The 20,707-nt window shown below is 40.6% G+C and overlaps 1 protein-coding gene across 14 annotated transcripts in view; it reads right to left on the reverse strand.

The window, feature by feature from the left end:
• The window catches only part of Syp (synaptotagmin binding cytoplasmic RNA interacting protein), a 52,725-nt gene that overhangs the window by 14,192 nt on the left and 17,826 nt on the right, over positions 1-20,707 (reverse strand). For 9 of the 14 annotated variants that reach the window (XM_089597043.1, XM_089597042.1, XM_089597041.1 and 6 more), the window contains exons 1-5: positions 15,262-15,975; positions 4,958-5,352; positions 4,775-4,882; positions 4,489-4,665; positions 572-707 (exon numbers count right to left, since the gene is read on the reverse strand). In XM_089597043.1, coding sequence (XP_089453169.1) covers positions 572-707; positions 4,489-4,665; positions 4,775-4,882; positions 4,958-5,350 — 814 coding nt within the window. In that variant the 5' untranslated portion in view covers positions 5,351-5,352; positions 15,262-15,975. Of the gene's footprint in view, positions 1-571; positions 708-2,915; positions 3,052-4,488; positions 4,666-4,774; positions 4,883-4,957; positions 5,353-7,527; positions 7,593-7,701; positions 7,891-8,131; positions 8,176-15,261; positions 15,976-20,707 lie in introns of those variants that run through there. The other 5 variants (XM_089597039.1, XM_089597038.1, XM_089597034.1 and 2 more) reach the window with 5 other exon arrangements.

The raw sequence follows: 20,707 nt of genomic DNA on the forward strand, positions 1-20,707 counted from the left end.
TACACATATATATATAAATTTTTTAAATTTACATATACATACTTGAACGAGTTCTCCTGCCTAAGCTCATCTTGAAATGTTTATTCATTAGTAAATTAATGTGCTAAATTGAAATTAGTAAATCCACACTTATATGAAAAGAACCAATCACAATTAGGTGATTAATCGACTAACTTAAACAAAAACAAACAAAAAATATATACACATCACAGAGAGGGGATACAGATATTGATTTGGTTAGTGTTTTTATATTATCACCGTACACAGGTGGTTGATTTTTTTTACTATTACAATGCGACAAAAAAACACAAGATTTCGATGACACGAGTTTTACGTCACAAAAGACGAATTTTATCGGTTCGTTGGAAGTTGTATCACAAATTCTCTCTCTTTCTTTCATCTGCAGATATTCATACAATTTCAATGTTGTATTTGTGTTGTGAGGGTAAAAATGAACAAAAAAAAATTAAATTAAAAAAAGGACAAAAAAAAACGTTAACGAGTGCCTTTTTCCTATTTGTTTGATTTTTTTTTATTTTTCTTTTTTTTTTAAGGGCAATTGTCAACTTACGTGCGTGCTTTGTAAACTCTTCGAACAAGTCATCTCGGTCTCGATTCTTTGGAATATTTCCCACAAACAAGCGGTGATTGTTATAAGATACGGTTACACCAATCTTTTTCCCTTTCCGAATCTCATAATCATTCAGCTGTAAGAATAACGTTGGAAGGAAAGTGCCAATTAAGCTTGCCATTTTTCAACACTTGCGGGGGCTGTCAGATTTTCTGTTATCTGCTGTATTTATTTTTCATTTTTTTTTTTTTTTTTTTTTTTTGTACTTCAAAAATAATTCGTCGGCTTATATTGGCTGTGACTGACCGTGTGTGTGTTTCAGTAGTGGGATAAGAGAGTACAGATATATAGGGAAATAAATTGTGAGTAACAGTAGTTTCGTCATCTCCTGTTTATATATATTTTTCGTGCTCTTACGCTTGTGTCTGTTGATTTTTTTTTCCTTTTGGTAATCAATATCAAATTTTGTTTTTTTAAATTTTTTCAAGTGACCTTCGAGGACACGAGAGGAAGAGGAGGAGAGAAATTGATCAAAGGACGGTCGGGGACGAAGAAAGATCGAAACCGGAATGAGGACAAGGAGGACGTAGCAGGTGCCAGGTTTTTTCATTTCTATTCTCCGCTTCTTCTTCGTTAATATACTGCAAACGCAGGGTGGATACGGGAGTGCCTGTCCGTTTTTTAGCGAGCCACACACGCCCCAGCCGGTCCACGCACGTCTCCCAGTACCCCCATGCTTTGAGGATCAGTCATGAATTTTTTTTTTTTTTTTTTTTTTTTTTTTTTTTTTTTTTTTTTTTCTTGCCAAACCAAATGTTTCCTAATAAGTGTTAAACTATTTCACGTTTTGTTCAGTAAAAGAAAGTATCTCATGATACCTGACTTGTTCATCGATTTATGTTTCTTCTACGTGCACGAAATTTTTTTTTTTTTTTTTTTCATAAATATATTATCAGGTGCGGTTTATCTTATCTTACTTTCAAACATTTGATACGAAATATATCATAACAAGTATATCTTGAATAAAAAAATTAAAGTCCAATGCGTCCAATTAATGAATAATTGGAAAAAAAAAATAATAATAAATAAATATCAGCACCGTAAAAATGTACGCTTAGTATAAACCTAAGATACACATATGCAACGCTCTCTCTCGTTTTTTACTTAAAAAAAAAAAAAAAAAAAAAAAATGGTCATTCTATCCGTCACTCTTTTCATTTCCTTTTCTTACACTGCCCAGCAACCTTCTGTGTCATCAATTTATACGTGCAACGGAGACACTTACGTATTTAAAGTTTTTATAGATATCACAAATACAAATGGAAACAAATAATAAAACATAATAAAGAAAGGCAATCATAAAATAGGAGAAAAGAGAAATGGTACTGCAGTTGAAAGTAACAGTTGTAAGGTAGAGATTAGGTGAAAAAGTTTTGAAAGTGTGAAAGAAAAAAAATTAAACAAAATCAGTTATTTCAGGCTTAAAGAAAAAGGATGAACAGAGCGACGAAAATATTTATCACATAATGTGTATTTTGTAAAAATGCAGAGAGCAGAAAGATAAAGAAAGGCGTACGTTCATCATCAAAGAGTGATTTGTAAATTACTTTGTTTGCTCCAATATTTCACTTGTTTTTCTTTTAATATTATCAATACTAACTACAATAGGTTTGGAAATAAATCGTTGGTTGCTTAATTTGTGCTGCTAAAAGGTTGTTGTGATGTACAAATTTTGTACATATTAAAAAGAGCAAGAAATGTTTTTTCAAACATATTTATGGAACTCATAACTCAACCTTAATATGAGAGGAGTAGAAGACTTGGACCAGAGAGGTGTTTTACTGTTCACTAATAAACCGAGAGGCAAGGAGACTGACCAAGAGTACATCTCTTTCATCTATAAAAAAAAATAAAAATAAAAATAAAATAAAATAAACGTAATGAAGACGCAGAGGGTATCGCGCGATCGCAAATCTCAATCAGATCGATGACAGTGAGAGAGGACATCATTCGATTGATCGAAACTCTTCGCGATAATCGTTCAACCGTCTTCGTTTTTCATCGATGCTTCAATCATTACAATACTATAGTGACGCACAATAGTAAATAGTAAATAGTACATGACAAAAAAAGGTATAGTAGAACAATATTGTCTCGTAGGCAACGATGCAGACCAACTCTACTTCAATCAAAAAAGCTACCACTCTGAAATTCTTTAATTTTATATAAATATAGTTTTACGAAAAAAGGTTTAGAGTAGAGAAGAGGCAGGTAACAGGTAGGTAATTTTTTTTTCTCATTTTTTCAAGGTATAAGGTAACCACACGCCTCGAATTCACTTTACCTGCTAATTTACCAAACTCGTCCATGATCTCCTCTTTGCCTTTTGACTTTGGTATGTTCCCCACGAAAAGTCGTAGATTAGGAACGCTAATGTTTACTTTCAGACTCTTGCCGGGTTTTATTTCGTAATTATCGAGCTGTGGGATGAAGAAAAAAAAAACACACACATGCCTAATTTTGTTTGAATTTTGAGTAAAAAATAAATAAAATAAAATAGAAATTTTGAACCACGAAAAAAAAATAAATAAAACAATAATGATAAAAAGATAAATTTTCAATGATTTTTTTTCTTTTTTCTCTATTTTTTCGCATATTTGAAGAAAAAGAAAAAAAATCGGGCCGAATGTGAGAAATAATAAGAAATTTTAACGAGCCAAAATGTTGATTAAATGGAAATAAATGGTAAAGTAAAATAAATAAAATGCAATTGTTGATTAGCATGGCGTGGATCTCCACTCATAGCATGCGCTTTTGTTGCTCGATTCTTCACAAGATAGGAAACCGGCCTGTGCTCGTGCGTTTTTTCAATGTTTAATTTTATATCTCATAAAAACGCTCGCGCACTCCTGTAAATAAATCTTTATAGCCTAACCAATTTATCTCGATTAAAACAAAATTTGTTACAAAAATTGTCACTGTCCAATAAATAGACTTTTTGCGTATAAGACCAATTAGGTTACCCCTAACCAATTTAGTCTGAAAAGTATTTATGTATATATGCGTAAATATTTTTTTCTTAGATCTTTTGGTCCAGGAAGGTTCTCCACTCCCAATTTTGCCCACTGAGCAAAGAGGAGAGCTGGAAAAGAAACTCATCCGTAGAACACTGTTAATGATTGCGTAATTTCGTGTCTTCATTACACAATACAATAATGTATTTGTATCAGGATACAAGTTGGATGTCAGTATGTGTATGTACTTGAACTACGAATAAATATGGTCAGGGACATATACACATTAAAAAAAAAAAAAAAAAAAAAAAAAGTAAAGAAAAAAAATTTTTTAAACAAAGTAGTTTATGTGGATTGTTCGTCAAGATCTTCAAATGTAGATTTGTCTTGAAATTGGAGAACTGAATCGATTATTTGAAAATTTTGGACAAAAAAAAATAAAAGAACTTAAACACAACTACTCACGAACAAAAATACGTACACAGAACAAACCACATTTAAATTTACTGCCACTTAATTAAAATGTTTAACAGGCTAACAAGAAGCTTAATTATTGATTGTTTTATTACACATAATTTAAAGAACCAACCAAAGTACAAAAAATCGTTATAAAATAAAGAGAAAAAAAAAAAATTTAAGTTTTTAACATTTTAATTAAGAGTAGACTCTGGTAGCAATAACAATTTTGTAACATTTTTAAAAAAACTTTGTTATGATTTGAAGATAAACAATAAATGAGCAAATAAATATAAATAAACAAATAAATGAATAATCAAATCAAGAGATTCAATAAGTTTGTAGTGACACAATAGTCAACTAATGTGGGAATAAAACAAGATAAGATTTGTACACGATTCAAGGAGGACAGTCATATGTTTAAACGTCAAAAAGAGACAGACATACCTCTCTGACGGCTTTTTGCGCAGAATCTCTATTTGTAAATGTTATAAAGGCATATCCTCTGTTTGTACCAGTCATGGGGTCCATCATTAACCTGAGATCCCAAATCTTGCCACAATCTTCAAACAGAGGTATTAATTCATCTTCAAACATGTCTTTTGGAATTTTTCCACAGAATACCTGTAGACAAAAGCAAAAAAAATAATTATGAATTAATAAAAGAAAAAAAAAAAAAAAAACCCACTAATTATGAGTAAATTTTTATGCAAAAAAAATCTCCCAGTCTTACTTCACAACCAGTGCCAGGTGTCGGACCTTCCCAGTCTGGTGGTGGACCTCCGTACTTTCTCTGACCGGTAGTGACATCCAAAGGATAGCCAGTTCTTGCGAGTATCATCTGGAAAATTGAGATTCAAAATACACGTAACCCCAACAAAACAAGAGAGGGGGAAAAAAAAAGTCACGAACGCACCTTGATTTTATCTTCATCAGGTGCTTTGGGCGTTGTACTGCTGGTACTACTGGCTGTGCCTTGACCAGCGCGAGTCTTTTGTCTGTAGGTCTTCATAACACCGCAAAGATACGCCGATTTGTTGGACACGTGCTCGAGATTTGATTCCAAGAACTGCGTGAGAACATTAAGCGCTCCGTCAACGGGAAACTCTTTGAGCGCGTCCAGGGCCCTCTCGTCAAGGTCCACGTGGGCTAATTTTCCGGTCTTGTAGATTTCGTCGAGGTTACCGGCGACCTTTTCGTTGAGCCCGTATTGTATGAGCTTGGAGTAGTCTTCCGTTCGCTCGGTGTACTCCATGTCGTCTTTCGACTGTTTGTCCTCTGACTTTATTTCCCCGTTCCCCTCGGCCATGTCTACAGGAATAGTTGAAATGCAACAAAAAAAAAAAAAAACAAAACAAAACACCAAAGTTAGTCAATTTATACAAAATTTAATTCAATTATTATCATGTACTACAATTCAAAGGAAAATTAATATCATCAACTCGTCAATTGTGCGCGACGTTTATCATTATTTATTTATTGTTTTTTTTTCTTTTTTTTCAATGACAATAACCCAATGTATGGAAAACCCATCGTTTACCTGTACTACTGAAACCCAGAGAGGCACGGTCTAGTGGAAAATGTAAGGTTATGGTAAGACAGGCTTTCCCGACTGGCTTTCCCCCCGCATGCAATTTATATACATATATACGTATAAATAGTAGCTACACCCAAGTCAGGTACGGCGCAAGTCATCGACGCGCACATGTTGTGCGCCTGTCACTTTAGTGTGGGCATTGTAATATTATGCATCGCGTATACAGCCGATGCGTCGGCAATTTTTTTTTTTTTTTTTTTTTCGACAGAAACAAAAGACTTCGGGAGAGAGCAACGCACGCGCGCACACGCACACACAAACTCACTCGGCATAAGCGAGAAGATGGATATAAGCGTATATATTTTAGCGAACGGGAGTCGGCGGCAACGACGGCGAAAGGAGGGGTAGGTGTATATATAAGCGGCAGAGAGTGCAACGTACAGCCCGATAAGACGGATACCTATACACACACGCGCGCGCGACGCGGGGCAACGGGGGGGAGGATCGAAGCTAAAAGAGGAGAGAGAGAGAGAAAGACGACGAACTGCGTGCTGGTACGACGACGACGACGATGGAGCGGCGGTGTGGCTGAGGAAGCGCAAAGGAGGAGACGCTGTGCTAACAATAGCCTCCCGGAGGCATCCGCACGACGGACGGTTCTCTTCTCCTTTCCATCGTCGGAAAGGAAGGGAAAAAAAAAAAAAAAAAAAAAACCAATTGCACGCCCCTGTATACCGAGATCGTTTTGGCGTTGGTTTTCCATCGTCGAACATTATCTGGTTTTCACTTAGTCGCTCGCTTCACATGTATAGCCGCGCTGCTACCGTAGGGATAAAAAAGCCGGCCGGCAGCCGGTCGAACGAACTACGAAACAACGACTACAGATCGTAGGGAGGAAAAGCGTAGCCTCTGCATGTAAGTGACGAGAAAAAGAGGGTGGCGGCTTTTCCTTCCTCGTACATATACACATGTGTACACATATTATAATATATGGATTGACGCATCAACATGCACTTTGCCGGCGCGTTCATACGTACACTTGTTAATAATATTGTGCACTGATATATACCTGATACACTTATGGATTAAAAAGAGGTGTACTTGTTATGTTTTCGTGGGCATTCGTGTTTATATTGCCGATGGGGAAAGTATAGGTAATCGCTTTGATCAAACGAGCACAGCACACGGAGTATACTTAAGTAAAATCACACGGAAACAACGGAGCTTGCAGGACGACTAAGTACTTCATTTATTGTGTACAAGTAGTATTAAATACGGCGGCTTTTAAAAAATTCGTGTGATTTCGGTCTGCGGTGTCTGTATAATCATATACATATAGTTATTTGCTAGTGAAGTAGCACTGTACGAAAGGGGTAAATTCGCGAATGCATTGCAGTGAGAAGTGCACTGGTAGGTATATAAAACACGTATGTGTGTGCAACAGCGAAATACATAAGTATAGAGAGAAGAAGACAAGACAACAGAGGACAAAACACAGTGGGCACGTAGAGCTTATAGTGGTAGAGTGTATTGGTGGCGGCGGCGACGACAGCGAGGAGAGAGAGAGAGAGAGGAACGAGAGAAGAACCAAAGGAAGGAGGAGGAGGAGGAGGAAGGAGGAGAGGAGGAGTTTCGCGCTCGGCTCCATCTTGTGCGAATATGTCGCTCGGGCGCAGCAGCAACGCCGCCGCCGCCACATTGCACTTTCTGAGGCTCTCTCTCTCTCTCTCTCTTTGCTGCTCCGTTTTTTTTTTTTTTTTTTTTTTTTGCACACACCAACTATACTTCTATGTACATGTTTATAGATAATCACCACACGCGAGATATCACACACCCACACATATGTAATGATGCTTTTTTTTAACTTTGTTAACGAGAGAAAATAACAGCAGCAACAGCAGCAGCAGCAATAACTCACGAAACGTAGAAAAAAAAGAAAATTTGCACACCAGGTTGATATTGCACAGAGAGAAAAAGGGAGAGAGAAAGAGCGGTCCTCGGTGACGACGACGACGACGACGACGACGACGACAGTAGATTCGCGATATTCGCACTGCATAATTATACACTTACATATATATGTTATGTGAGTAGATATAGGGTATATAGGCTGCAAAAAGTACCTGATGGCTCTCACGGCTCGGCTGCTAAAGCACAACAGAGCTAACCACCAGCCGCCAGCCGGAGCAAGCTGGCAGCATCAGCACGGCACACACATGCACATCGTATACGTATATATTTATACACACGTACGTGTATACGTGGGTTTAAAACTCTGAACGGAGCATATATATATATATATATATGTGTGTGTGTGTGTGTGTGTATGTATGTATGTGTTGTAGAAGAACCGGAGCGCCGCTGTCGACGACGACGAGTAGACCGGAGCCACGCACGATTATATTATATGTGTGTACAGACGACACACGGCCACTATCAATTTTGTATACGCATGTACAATAATAATAATAATAATAATAACACTTAACAATGTGAAAAAAAACAACAAAAAACAAAACTAAAAAAAAAAGAAAGAAAAAAAAACACACACACAGACACGAGACGACCACAACGGCGAGACTAGCTCGCAAATATATTTCCCATCTACACTTGAAATATAAACGCGCGCTACGAGAGGGATATCGCGAATGGCAGCGGAGCAGCGGCTGCCAGCCTATGCGCGCCGAAAATCCCCCTTCTGGGTGTATTTATATATATACATATGTACATATATGTATATACACATCGCGAGAGACAGACACTTACCTAACTACAACCACCACCACCACTAGTATGGTGTAATTGTGGGGTGTGTGTACATGTATTGGAGCTAAACCCGCCGCTCCTCGCGAAAGAGAGTATATATAATATGTATGTAGAAGCCGGACGGGACGGACAACGAAGGAAGAGGGGATAGAGAGAAAAAACACGCGCGCGAGCGGCGAGCGAGGAGAAATGGCGACGCGCGAATATGTATATATACACTTTGATCGGGCGCACGCGTGTTGATGGAGGCCGGTATATATGTGAGAAACGTGACCGGGCGGCTTTCGTTTTTCTTTGCCGAGTGTAAGTATACCTATGACTATACATTTGCATCGTACTTTACAAAAGCCCGATGCTTTTTCGCAACGCGTGTTTCCCCTCGGCCCGGCTGGCTCCTTTTGCTCGATCGCCCTCTTCGAGTTTATAATATACGCACATGTGCCACCTGAACTCTGCGAGACATCGGCTGAAATCTTCCTTTCGATGACGCTTGTGGTTAATTTTTTGGTTTTTTTTTTTTTTTTTTTATAAAATTTTTAAAAAAATTTTATTCGCCTCACTTGGAGTGAAGCTAAAATCACTGGTCAATTTGGGTGTCCTTAGAGAGTGTTCGATTGACAGAATACAAGGAGGGTGGGCACGAGAAGGGTGCGTCTTTACAGGGTTCAAACGAGGTGGAGAGCGATTACTCATATACATTCGGGAGCGCGCAATCGGATTTAATTGCTTGTTATGATTACAAGCGTGCAGGTTTTTTTTTTTTTTTTTTTTTTCTGTACTGAACGAATACGGTGGCATACGTGCGCGATTGAAATCGATGGTGTGTGTGGGTATTCTTTTACTCGGTTTCAAGTGCGTTTATTCTCTTCTTTCCTAGCCCCCTTCTCGCTCGGCGTGCACAAGTGATCGATGGTACTCTTGTATAAAATGTGGGTACTATTCGATTGAGGATAATAAAATTAACTGGATAAGGTTGCCGTATATACCCCGTACACGCTCAAAGCGATGTGCAAACTCCCAAAGATACAACGATACTCGCCGTGCGACTTGTTGCTTTTTCGAAAGCGGTCCATTCGGAGGATTTTATTATTATTATTATTATTATTTTTTTTTTTTTTATAATACAATTCAAGGGGTGGTCGTCTTTTGTTTAATAGTTGCTATGTATACGCGTCAAGTGACTGCCAGATGGTACTTACTGATACTGGAAGGAGAAAAAAAAACCATCTCGTTCTACTATTAATTTACACGGTTTATCATATGCTTCGGGTCTTCACCGACAAGTATTATTTTTCTAACCGAATCGAGCTATCAAATAAGTATTTAATTTAGGGGCTGTTTTTTCAATTTTACTCGTGATGAATATTTATTTATCTCCAAATGCAGATCTACAGATAGAAAAAAAAAAATAAATAAATAAACACTCTATTTGAGTTTAACCCAGTACGCGCGAAAACGCTTGTAACCGGTCCAGTACAAGCAAGGCGGAAAATCCGTCTTACCAAAATCGGCATATACTACTGACGGAGAAACAGAGCCGGAAAAAAAAAAAAAAAAAAAAAACTCCCAAAGTATCCGTCTCGATGTACAAACACACTATTCTCACGCACATCGAGGGACCGCTCGTCGTCCGTCTGTCACGTATATATGTTATATACCCCATGCATATGATATTCGTTTGTGCAATTTCGCAAAGGTGAGCATGTAATATACTTGTATCCCCTTCGAATCGAAATTCGCCAACCCCCTTCTCTTTTCTTTTCCGTCGGGGCGCAACAACATTGTGCTCTAATCTCGCGCGCGACAGCAAGACTGCGAGAAAGAAGAAAGAGCCGAGCAATGAGGGATCGGGCTAAAAAGAGCGGAAAAAAGGTAAGGAAGAAGAGGAAAAGGAAGAAAAAAAAAAAAAAAAAAAAAAAGCACCATGCACACTGTATGGGTCTTTATTGCCGGAGAGCGTGTATATAGTGTATGTGTGTACACAATGCGCAGCACACGCGGTACAACAAATAAATCCCGAATTTAAATCTCATTCTTCGGGAGCAGAGGGAGCAGGAAGGAGGAGAGACACACGGACGTGAAATTCGCAAGCTATACGCCACGTAAACCCTCGTACAAGTGTACGGATGAGTTTGTCATACCTATACTTACTTGCGCATTTTTTAAAATTATTATTATTATATATTTTTGCGCGAGGAGCGTACGCTACATTTCAGGAGTGCATATGGAGGAAAGAATTGATATTATGGACTTGATGGTACATCTATGCCCATTCTAATACGTAAGCGAAAGAAGGAAAGGAAGAAAAGTATCCATTATATAAATATATTGTAGGTATGTATACTCCTTCTCTCGCCTGCATTCGCGATTTCGGCCTTTTCGGCGGGAGCTCGATTGCCCGGTGCCGACGAACTCTCCTGCACGACGTGCATATATATATATATTCACGTGCACCATACATACACGTGTTACAGTACACACAATGTTACATATACACATGGTGTGCAAAAAACCACACACACACGCGCGCACAGATATACCTATAGCCTGACGCACGCACGCACGCTTGCGTTTCAAAGTTTGCCGTGCAGCAGCGATATAAATATGTGCACTGTCTCTCCCTGCTGGATGGCGAACAGCGAACCGAAAAAAAAAAAAAAAAAAAAAAAAAAAGAGAGAGAGAGACACGACCTTCCTTCCTATCGCACATACCAACACACGCTAAAATTCTGCAAGAGAGACCGGAGAAAGAGAAAGAGCTCACGTTTTGCCTTGCTTCTTTATATATATTTTTTCTCTCTCTCTCTCTCTCTCTCTCCCTTGCTCCCCCTGTCCTTGCTTCTGTCTTCCTCTTCCTCCTTGGCTCCTCCCTCTGTATATACTCGCGCGCACACACAGCCACCCATTCGCTACACATATATAAGTTATAGACACCCGAGCCGGCTGCGATTCTCAACCTCGTAGTAGGTATATGTATATACAATATACACTAGTTACTTCGGACCCCATATTTATTATAATGCACACTTCGTTTTCGCAAGCTGCATTTTTCTCTTCCGTTTGCGAACCAACCCTCCTCTCTCTCTCACGCGCTTATCTTGCACCCCATACTTTTTAAGGGAACCCAATCATGCTCGGCCAATTTATTTATCAACAATCATTGAGAGGGGGGGGGGAAGGGAGGTAGAAACAAAAACAAGGCTGCATCAAGTGCGCGTATCAGTGAATTACGGGGACACAGCGCGGTATCTGTGCCGATGTGTTATATATTGGCGACAAACGGGGGGGGGGGAGGAGGAAAAAGAAATGAGAAAAAACGTATACAAGAGAGAGGGGTCGATCGGAGCAAAAGAGGCAGACAAAGCCGAAGAAGAAAGAGAGAGAGAGAGAAAAAAAAAAAGGAAAACGAAGAGGATGAGCAGAGCGCGCGCGGGAAACGAAAAAACATACAAGGCGGTGGCCGTGCAGTGCATGGCAGAAAACGCTCGGCATATTTTATCGCCTTGTTGTATACGTGCACTTATCTATACATACACACGCATACTTTCGCTCTCTCTTGGCTGGTATTGTTGTTAACCAGAGTATGTATGATGTTACAGCTAAAAATCATGAGTATATGTGCAAGCAAGAAGGAAAGAAAAGAAAAAGCAAGCAAAAAAAAAAAAAAAAAAAAAAGAATTGACAAATTCAACGCGACAATTGGGCAAACGCGATATTAACATACTTATTGTAAGCTGAATAAAAAGGACCCATGTATATATATATATATATATGTACACGTAAGCGCAAGAGTTGCACTCGTCCTGCTTCCTTTTCCCTTTCTTTCTTTCCTCCGTAGCCGTGTTAGGGTGCACACAACTACGTACGTATACATATATACATGATTATTCTGTGAGCATGCATTCGTTGCGTACATAGGTACATGTGTATAAACGTGTCTGCCTCATGTGCCTACGTATGTGATTCATACAAACGCCAAGTACGCACACCATATTGTAATGTCACATCCATGTGTACAATAATGTACAAAAGTAAAAAAGAGAGAGAGAGAGAGAGGAGCAGCGTGTGCATGCATGCAATTTTTGCAACTGCAACCGTCGTTGCATTCTCTTCACCCTCCCTGCCGCCCTTCCTTCCTTCCTTCCTTGCTTTTCATTCTCTCTCTCTCTCTCTCCTTTTCCCTTTCAACGTTTTTACACGGGCACGGCATAGGTATACCTGTATCGCATGCACGAAGCTCGTTGCGCACATGTATACACACGGCACGAGGAATATATATATATATGTTCAAATAATCGGTATACGTATACGGTGCATAACGTATATATAGGTACACGTAAGGGCGCGGATGTGTGCAGCGCCGACGACGACAAAAGCATACCTATCGTTGCATTTTTACTTTTGCCCCCCAACTCTCGAGTGTATACCCATGTATGCATATGTACCTTGAGGGGGAAAATTCGTCAAGTAAGAAAGAGGAGGGCGAACCGTTTGGAAACTAATTACATCACCTTCCGTACATGCGTAGGTATATACGTATAATCTAGCAACAAATTTTCAAACTATAACCCCCACCCTCCTCCCCCCCCTACGCCACGAGTAATAATATTTTTGCAGCTGATGCACCACCGTGGTTATACGAGCAGGCGTGTGTGTTCTTGTCGGTGATGCACGCGAGCAGTAACGCTATACATATAAACGAAAAATGTTGCAACTTGATTGGGTTATTATGGGGTGAAAAGACAAACTTACGTGTCCGTACAATGTATGTATCGAAGAAAGGAAAAGATAAGGAGGAGAAACAAAAAATCACGCAAAGTAATAATACCTGTAGGGGTGGAAGTGGGGTTGGGGGGGGGAGAAGGAAATTCGAAAATAGATGCGCTCGTGTCTATGTCATGCGGATCATGTGAGACGGCGGAGGGGCATCTCTTATACTACTGTACAAAAAGAAGCTCGATATTGTGTATGTGTACACATACGTTCACGATTTGCGAAGAAAACAACGATTATTGTTATTGTTGTTATTATTTTTGTGTGAGTTACCCAAGGATAGAGAGAAGAAAGCGTTTGTAGCTGGAAAAGCCTTTTTCTGCTGGTAGTTAGTAGGTATAAACGACGAGGGGAAAACGTTTTGATGTACGTAACAATATTTACGGTCACATCGATCGTGATTTGTAAATATAAATTCCCGCGAAATCCTCGTCCCTCCTCATAACGCACGTATGCACGTAATAATATAACGTCACGCGCCTTGGATTACTTTGCCATTATGCAAGACAATCCGATTTTACAAGTGCGATTTGCGTTGATCAGAGACGAGGGAAAATTCGCAGATTCTTTCGGACTGTGAGTTTTAAGAGCGCATTTTGGGCGAAAGACATCACTTGTATTCGTGGATTTTATCGGTGGTAGACGCCGAGAGAAGAGTATAATAAACCAATCAATTGAAAATTAGTGTGTTGTTTGCTTTTGTATACATTTTATCAATGTTGGATAGTAAGACATTGGCGAGGGAGGCTTTGCAAAGTAACTTTTACATGGGGGGAAAAAAAAATTACTACAAGTTTCAATGTAAAACTGTACGCGGTGAAGTTTAGGCGCTATGCCGGATACTATAATTTTTTCCTTCTCGTTCATAAGTAGGTTATTTTTATTATTTAAATATGGGCTGCTTGTTATTAGTCATCGTTACAAGCTTAATCGATACCTCCGATATTTTATACCTATCGGACCACGATTGGCGTCGGTCCATCTAAAAAAGTTTTGGATCATTGCGACCGCGAACACCTTTATTACTTATTTTTAGTTATTTTACAAGTCAGATAATGCCGTACAACACAAGGGCTTTCAACTTGCATAAAAACTTTCGCGATTTCGTCGGGCAAACCGGTACCATTTTTTTTTTTTTTTTTTTTTTTTTTTCATTACCTCTCGACACAATCTACCACGCAAGCGACGAATAAAAGTTATAGTCAAAGTTATTTTTTCTTTTACATTACCCTCCAAGCAATCGAAAAAAAATCTCACGCCAAGAATCATGTATGCAAGCGCGAACAAACTGCCCGAGATCGGGAAAAGGGGGAACGAGTGCCCACACGAGTGAAAGTATGGTAACGTAGACGCGCGGTCCCGTACAACTCGCCCAGGCGAAAAAAAACTGCATTCCCATGATCATGCAACGACGAAAGCCCAGTTCAGCGCGTACAACTTACTTAACAAATGTGCACGAGGGAAGAAGAGCGAGCTTGCGCGCATATTTCGTACAAATTCACAACAGCACCGGAGCAAACACTTGCACTCAACGCGAAAAACGAGTGGAGATGGGGAGAGAGATGGAGAGAGCTTTGTGCTTTATTACACGCAGGCGCGGACCTACGGGGGGTATTAACCCTTTCGGCGAGTAGGTATATACGGGACAGATCGGTCCTTCCCTCGATCGATCGATTGACCAAGCAATCTATGAACATTGTCCCATCGATAAGAGCCGGGTGATGATGAAAACTATACGAACCGGTTGGTACGTATGGCGCAGGTGAGAAAAACATACCGGAGAGAGCTCTATAAAACGTGTGCGATCAAAGGGCTCGAAATGACCGTAGTTTGTACAAAGAGAAAGGAATTAACTATGCACGAGTTAGGTGTGGGTGTAGCGGCAGCAGCGGATACTTATCGCTATACGGTTTGCCGTCGCCCCGTGTACAACGTCTCTCGCGACTCTCTGGCGTTGTCTTTGTCGCGATCCAAAGGGAGAAAAGATGATCAAGCACACGCCCTCACTCGGTAGGTACATCGTCGTTTGTACCCTTTCGACTATTCAACGATAGTAATATCATCAATAGAGAGAAACAAAAAAAAAGAAAAAAAAAAAAAAAGAAAGAAAATTTTAACAGTATAGAGGGGAAGGAAGCACACACCGATAGTTGGTTGTTGTTGTTGTTGTTGTTGTTGTTGTGGTTGTTGTTGTCGTTGGAAGTGGAGAATAGTGGAGAGAGCGTCGCCGAGAAGTGACTGCGGAGGGTGCACTAGCCCGGACTTAACCAACACTTAATTGCCATCCGCCGACGAGCGATTTTGTCTTGGGTCGTTCTTCCTACGGCTGCTGCTGGCCTTCCTCCTTCCTTTGTTGCGATTCCGTTGCTCCGCGATGATCCTTCGCCCACTGCAGGCGGCCACGACGACGACGTTGGACTGCTGATGCTCCCGGCGCTGTCGACGATGTTCCTTTTCTTCTTCTTCTTCTTCGGTTCCTTGTTCGTGATGATAATGATGATGATGATGATGATGCTGGTGGTGATGTTAGCGTCGTTGTTGTTTTTGTTGTTGGTGTTACGTTGGTGTCAATTTTGTAGGCACTCGCGACTCGCGGACGATCTTGTGGTTGCAAATTTTTACTTTTGTCACTGATTCGTCGAAAGTAATTTTTTTTTTTTTTTTTTTTCTTCAATTTTTCAATTTTTGTTTCCAACTTTTTTTCGCTTGTTTTTTCCAAACAACGAACGCTTCGTGCGGACTTTTTGGTTTTGTTACGATTTTTCAAACTACAAAACTGTTGCTTGTTTTAGACGAGGTAGCGCTTTCGCGGAGAAAAGGGAGGAAAGAAGGACGAGAGGGGGTGGGATGGAGGGCGGAAGGAAACCGGGGTGGGGAGGGGGCTCCAAGGTAATAGCGAAAAACTAAAACACCACAGGCCGAAAACTTCCTTTGCTTCTGTTTTTTTTTTTTTTTTTTACTTTCCTTCTCGGTAAAAACGGCACTCAATAATTTCGCGGTCGTTTATCTTGCGATCACCAAACAAATGCACTGAACTGTTGCTTCGGAATTTTGCTCCGTTCACGACATCGAGAGTACATGTACGAACTCGGGTTTTCGTCAACTATTATAACACACGGGAGATGGACTAGTAAGAGATCGAGGTGAAGCGAGTAAGGGAGAGAGAGAGAGAGAGAGAGATGGTAAGAATGAAAGAAAGAAAGAAAGAGAGAGAGAGAGAGAGAGTGAGTGAGAGAGGAAAGGCGCTCCTTGTAGTGTATTGTCGGATTCAGGGTTGAATTTTAGCGCCAGGGTGCCGCGCGGCGTCGTGCCTACATAGCCGTAATGCATAAATTGGACTGGCGCGACTCGCGAAAATATTGCGCCGCAGAGTACCCAGCGGTGTTATAGCACTATAGTCGCGACACCGGCAGCTTGCCTTGGCCGCCGCCGTCGTCGCCTTGATCGTCGCCCCGAGGAGGTATCTTTTGCCCTCCTCCTTGCACCCACCGCTCGGCTAACGCAAACCGGCGCTGGCGCTGGCGGTATATATACATATACATATAACACCGGGTATACCCATGCGTTAGAGAAAGAGGAGTAGGACGAGCAAAGGCATCGGTGCTGGTGGTGGTGGTGGTGGTGGTCGGGCGAATGCGCGCGCGGCTGGTGTACCTTTTATTTTCGCCACCACCGTATATACATACCTACCCGCGTCCGTTCGCGAACTACCACCACCATCACCCACCCCATTATACACAAAATGTACGCATTTGGTCTCGCACCAGTCGTGGTGGTGGTCGTCGGCGACCTCCCCCCTCCCAGCTCCTTCTTCCTCCTCCTCATCCTCCCCCCATGCATGGGAACTCTCTGGTACAACCAGTTTGTTCCCTCTACATATACACGTACGCACACGCACGCGCGTGTATATGAGGTATTCCTCTCCAGGTCTTATCTTCCCTTCTTCCGTTTATCCACTTTGCTGTTTTTCTGAAATAGCAGCACCGAACAAGAAGGAAGGAGAAAGAAAGAGGAAAGTACGGCTCGTGCACAAGTACAAGTATTGGGGCTCCGCCTCGATTCACGTATCGGGTGAGGGTTGCGCGCGATCTACACACACGCGCGCGCGCGCGCGAAAAGATAGGCTTCATCCCTCCGTATATTTACGTATACCAATGATCTCCGTTAATGAGATATCGAGTACGAATCATCCCCTTTTCGACTGAAATTGCACCAGAGGCTTTTCTTCTGCCTCCTTCCTCGTGCAGGCCAGTGGAAAGTCATCCACGGGACCTTTCCTTTCTTAAATACAATGTCGAGTATAATGTACACCAAAAGTGAAGTGTGATGCATACCAGACCTCACGAGTAATCTAATTCGCACCGACTCCCCACCCTCCTCCAGTAGCCAAGAGACCCTTTAATCGGAGCACCCCTCTGGGATCTGATATATGTGTTTTAATTTCTAAGGCTTCCAACTACCCCCTCCTCCCCCCCCACACACACATACGCATCTCTTAGCTCGAATGTATATATACACACACACACGTAACTTATGGCGCACCCCCCCCACTGCTTTGGAATCTAATGCACGTACTTACAAGGTGTAGGTCTCTGACAGGTGGGAGTTTCAGATGTTATCTCCGGCGACGAAGTTACAAGAGTATGGATATAACAACAACAACGATGTTTTTCCACCCTTGTGACCACCACGAAGGACACGAAGTTCATTTGGTAAAGCTGAGAATTTTATCAATTTGGTTTTTTTTTTCCTTTTTTTTTTTTTTTTGTTTTTCCTTCTCATTTTACTATGAAATATCTTTCCGGACCAACTCGTGCTCAAACTGGAGATGGAAGTGAAACAAAGCACTAAGAAAAATAGGTACTCGATTGAATCTCCCTAAAGGATGGGAGTGGCGTAGGGGGTATACAACCTCCGAAAACTCCGTCCCAAAATACAGCTCGGCAATTCGGCGTAAGCCAAGAGATTAGATTAGATTAGATTAGATATATTTATTGGGCCATGGGGTAAAACCCTATCTGGCCAGTATCAAAATTACATTTGTCGAGTATTCCAATAACAATATTCATTAATACATCATGTAAATTTGATTTAGGGTTAAGAAGTTTAGTATAATAATATAATATAATTCTCACTACAACAATAGTGACATGACAGCTGAAAAATATCACTCCATAGGTGAGCTGTTAAAAAGTGGCTTATTACAACTGACAGTATGGCGCTTTCAATAAGTAACAGTTTGGAATATACTAATAGTCGCTAAACAATAATACTCAGAATAATTATTTTGATATACGTCATTATCACTATATTTACAATTTTTCTAATTTTTTAATTTTTTAATTGATGATTAAAGATTAAAGATTAAAGATTGTGCGAACTATGAGCTGTCAAGCAGTATTACCTTCAGTGAAAAACATAACCATAATCTGTAGCTATAAAGGATTTTTAATGTATAGGTATATAAAGCAAGCTAATATAATGCAAGACAGTATGGAATAAAAGCAAAATAAAATAAAACAAAATAAATATGCACACGACAGTGTGACCAGTCAGAGTGTCACAGCCCGATTTTCCCACTCGCCAGTGTCACGGCGTAGAAGTTCTTGAAAGATATCACTTTTGTATTTAGGAAGGCCGTCAGACGCAAAGTCAGGGCAAGGTAAGCCATTCATGAGGTAAGCTGCAGCGACAACAAAAGAGTTTGTCCAAGCCTGAGTACGATGGTTACCAATGTAGAAGATTTCATTTTGCCGTCTAGCGGAGTGGCGCAAATCAATTTCCGACCGAAGAGTAAAGCGCCGAGCAAGCGTCTCTGGATTTTGGTGAGTAGGTTCGGAGCGAATTAGATGTAGGTTACAAGAGATGATGGCATTAGCTAGATAATTTGAATCCTGTGAAATTGAAGACAAGTCTACATTGAAATCACCTACAACTACAGAGAGAGAGTAGAGGGCAAGGTGTTCAGTAAGCACATTAAAGAATTGAATAGGGTAAGCAGATTTTGGGCGTCGGTAGATAGTTGCAAATAATAATTTAATGGCACCTAATAAGAGAGAGAGAGAGAGAGAGAGAGAGAGAGAGAGAGAGAGAGAGAGAGAGAGAGACGAGGGTATTCCAAAAAGCCACCTTAAATGTGTATGTATATATATATAATGTACACCACCCCCCGAGAAAGAGAGAGAGAGGGCACGTATAAATAGATACACCAGTGCGAAAACTTACTGTAGGAAAATTGTACTTGTGGATGGTACACATCTACCGGGTGCAGTCCGGGGGTGCGGTGGTGTGCACGTACTTTTGTACTAGGCCCCGAAAATTTTGGCAAAAAGGGCCCTCCGAGAGATCGCGTACGTCTAAAAAATATATTCAGTACATGGACAGCGGTGGAAAGAAAGCCTAAGCGAGGAGAGGGTTTTTTTTTTTTTTTTTTTTTTGCGGGGCAAAAAGAGGAGATAAAAGTAGCAAACGCGAGCAGAGGAGAGGGGATCCTTGGGTATCTAGATATATATTTGTAAAAACGGAAGGAGAGAGAGAGAGAGAGAGAAGAAGAAGAAGAGAGGGACCTTGAGTGTATATGGTATAAACGTACGTGTATCCATGGGACATTGGGCAGAGTGTAAGGGAGGCCAGAAGTGGGGTGTTCTTGGTCTCTTTGCTCCTTAGCTGCTCTTCTATATATCGTATGGGTATATACAGGTATATACCATGTACTGCGAGCTGCAGCTCGAAAAAGGCCAAATTGGAAGGAGCAAGAGTAAGTATGGAGAGAGAGAGAGAGAGACGCACACGACGGAAAGTGGTGGGTATAGCGAGAGAAAGAGGAGAAGGACTGAAGAGGCAAGGGGGAGGCGACGAGAGTTCGTGAACCTTTGCGAGGCAAACGAACGCTGTGAGTATACGCGCTATAGGTGTATATGTATATATGTATGTTCGCGCGGGTATATAATGTACAGCCGGCGCGATCAACCGAGAGGAGGAGAAGAAAAGTATATATACAGGTATATACAAAGGAGGAGTATATATATACAGAAGTAAAGCCAAGCAGCAGAAATCGAGTCTAGTCGACCATACGTATATATACAACTTACGTGATACACATACATTCTCCTTTCCTCCTACATATATATGTTACACACATGTATCCTTACCATTCTCTTTTCTATACTCTTTCTGGACGGCGGCCCCTTGGCTCTCTTTTGTTCATCTTCTTCTTCTTCTTTCTAAATTCTCTCTCCCTTTCTCTCTCTCTCTGCGAAACGAGTGCAACTAACCTGCCGATTTCGCGACCCACCTTCGGTTCTTGGAATAATCAAACATTGTGTTCAATTCGCGGGTAAAAATGTACGTATTGTTGTAAATTGAAAAAAAAAAAAAAAAAAAAAAAAAACTCTTTACTCTCTTCATCCCTTATTTGGTCGCTTCGCTCACCACATCTATTCTCCGCGTGATGTACAATCGGATCTTTATGTGTTTTTACACTCATATCACGCAACGTGAATCCAGATAATAATTGATTAGCATTGGTAATAATAAAATATCATAAAAAAATATTCCTTTTGTTGTCCTCCACGGATTCGTACATCCTCT

The sequence above is a fragment of the Copidosoma floridanum genome, unplaced genomic scaffold, assembly GCF_036245765.1.
Source record: "Copidosoma floridanum isolate Cflo_tuat_1 unplaced genomic scaffold, Cflo_Japanese_pri ptg000030l, whole genome shotgun sequence".
NCBI classification, from domain to species: Eukaryota; Metazoa; Arthropoda; class Insecta; order Hymenoptera; family Encyrtidae; genus Copidosoma; species Copidosoma floridanum.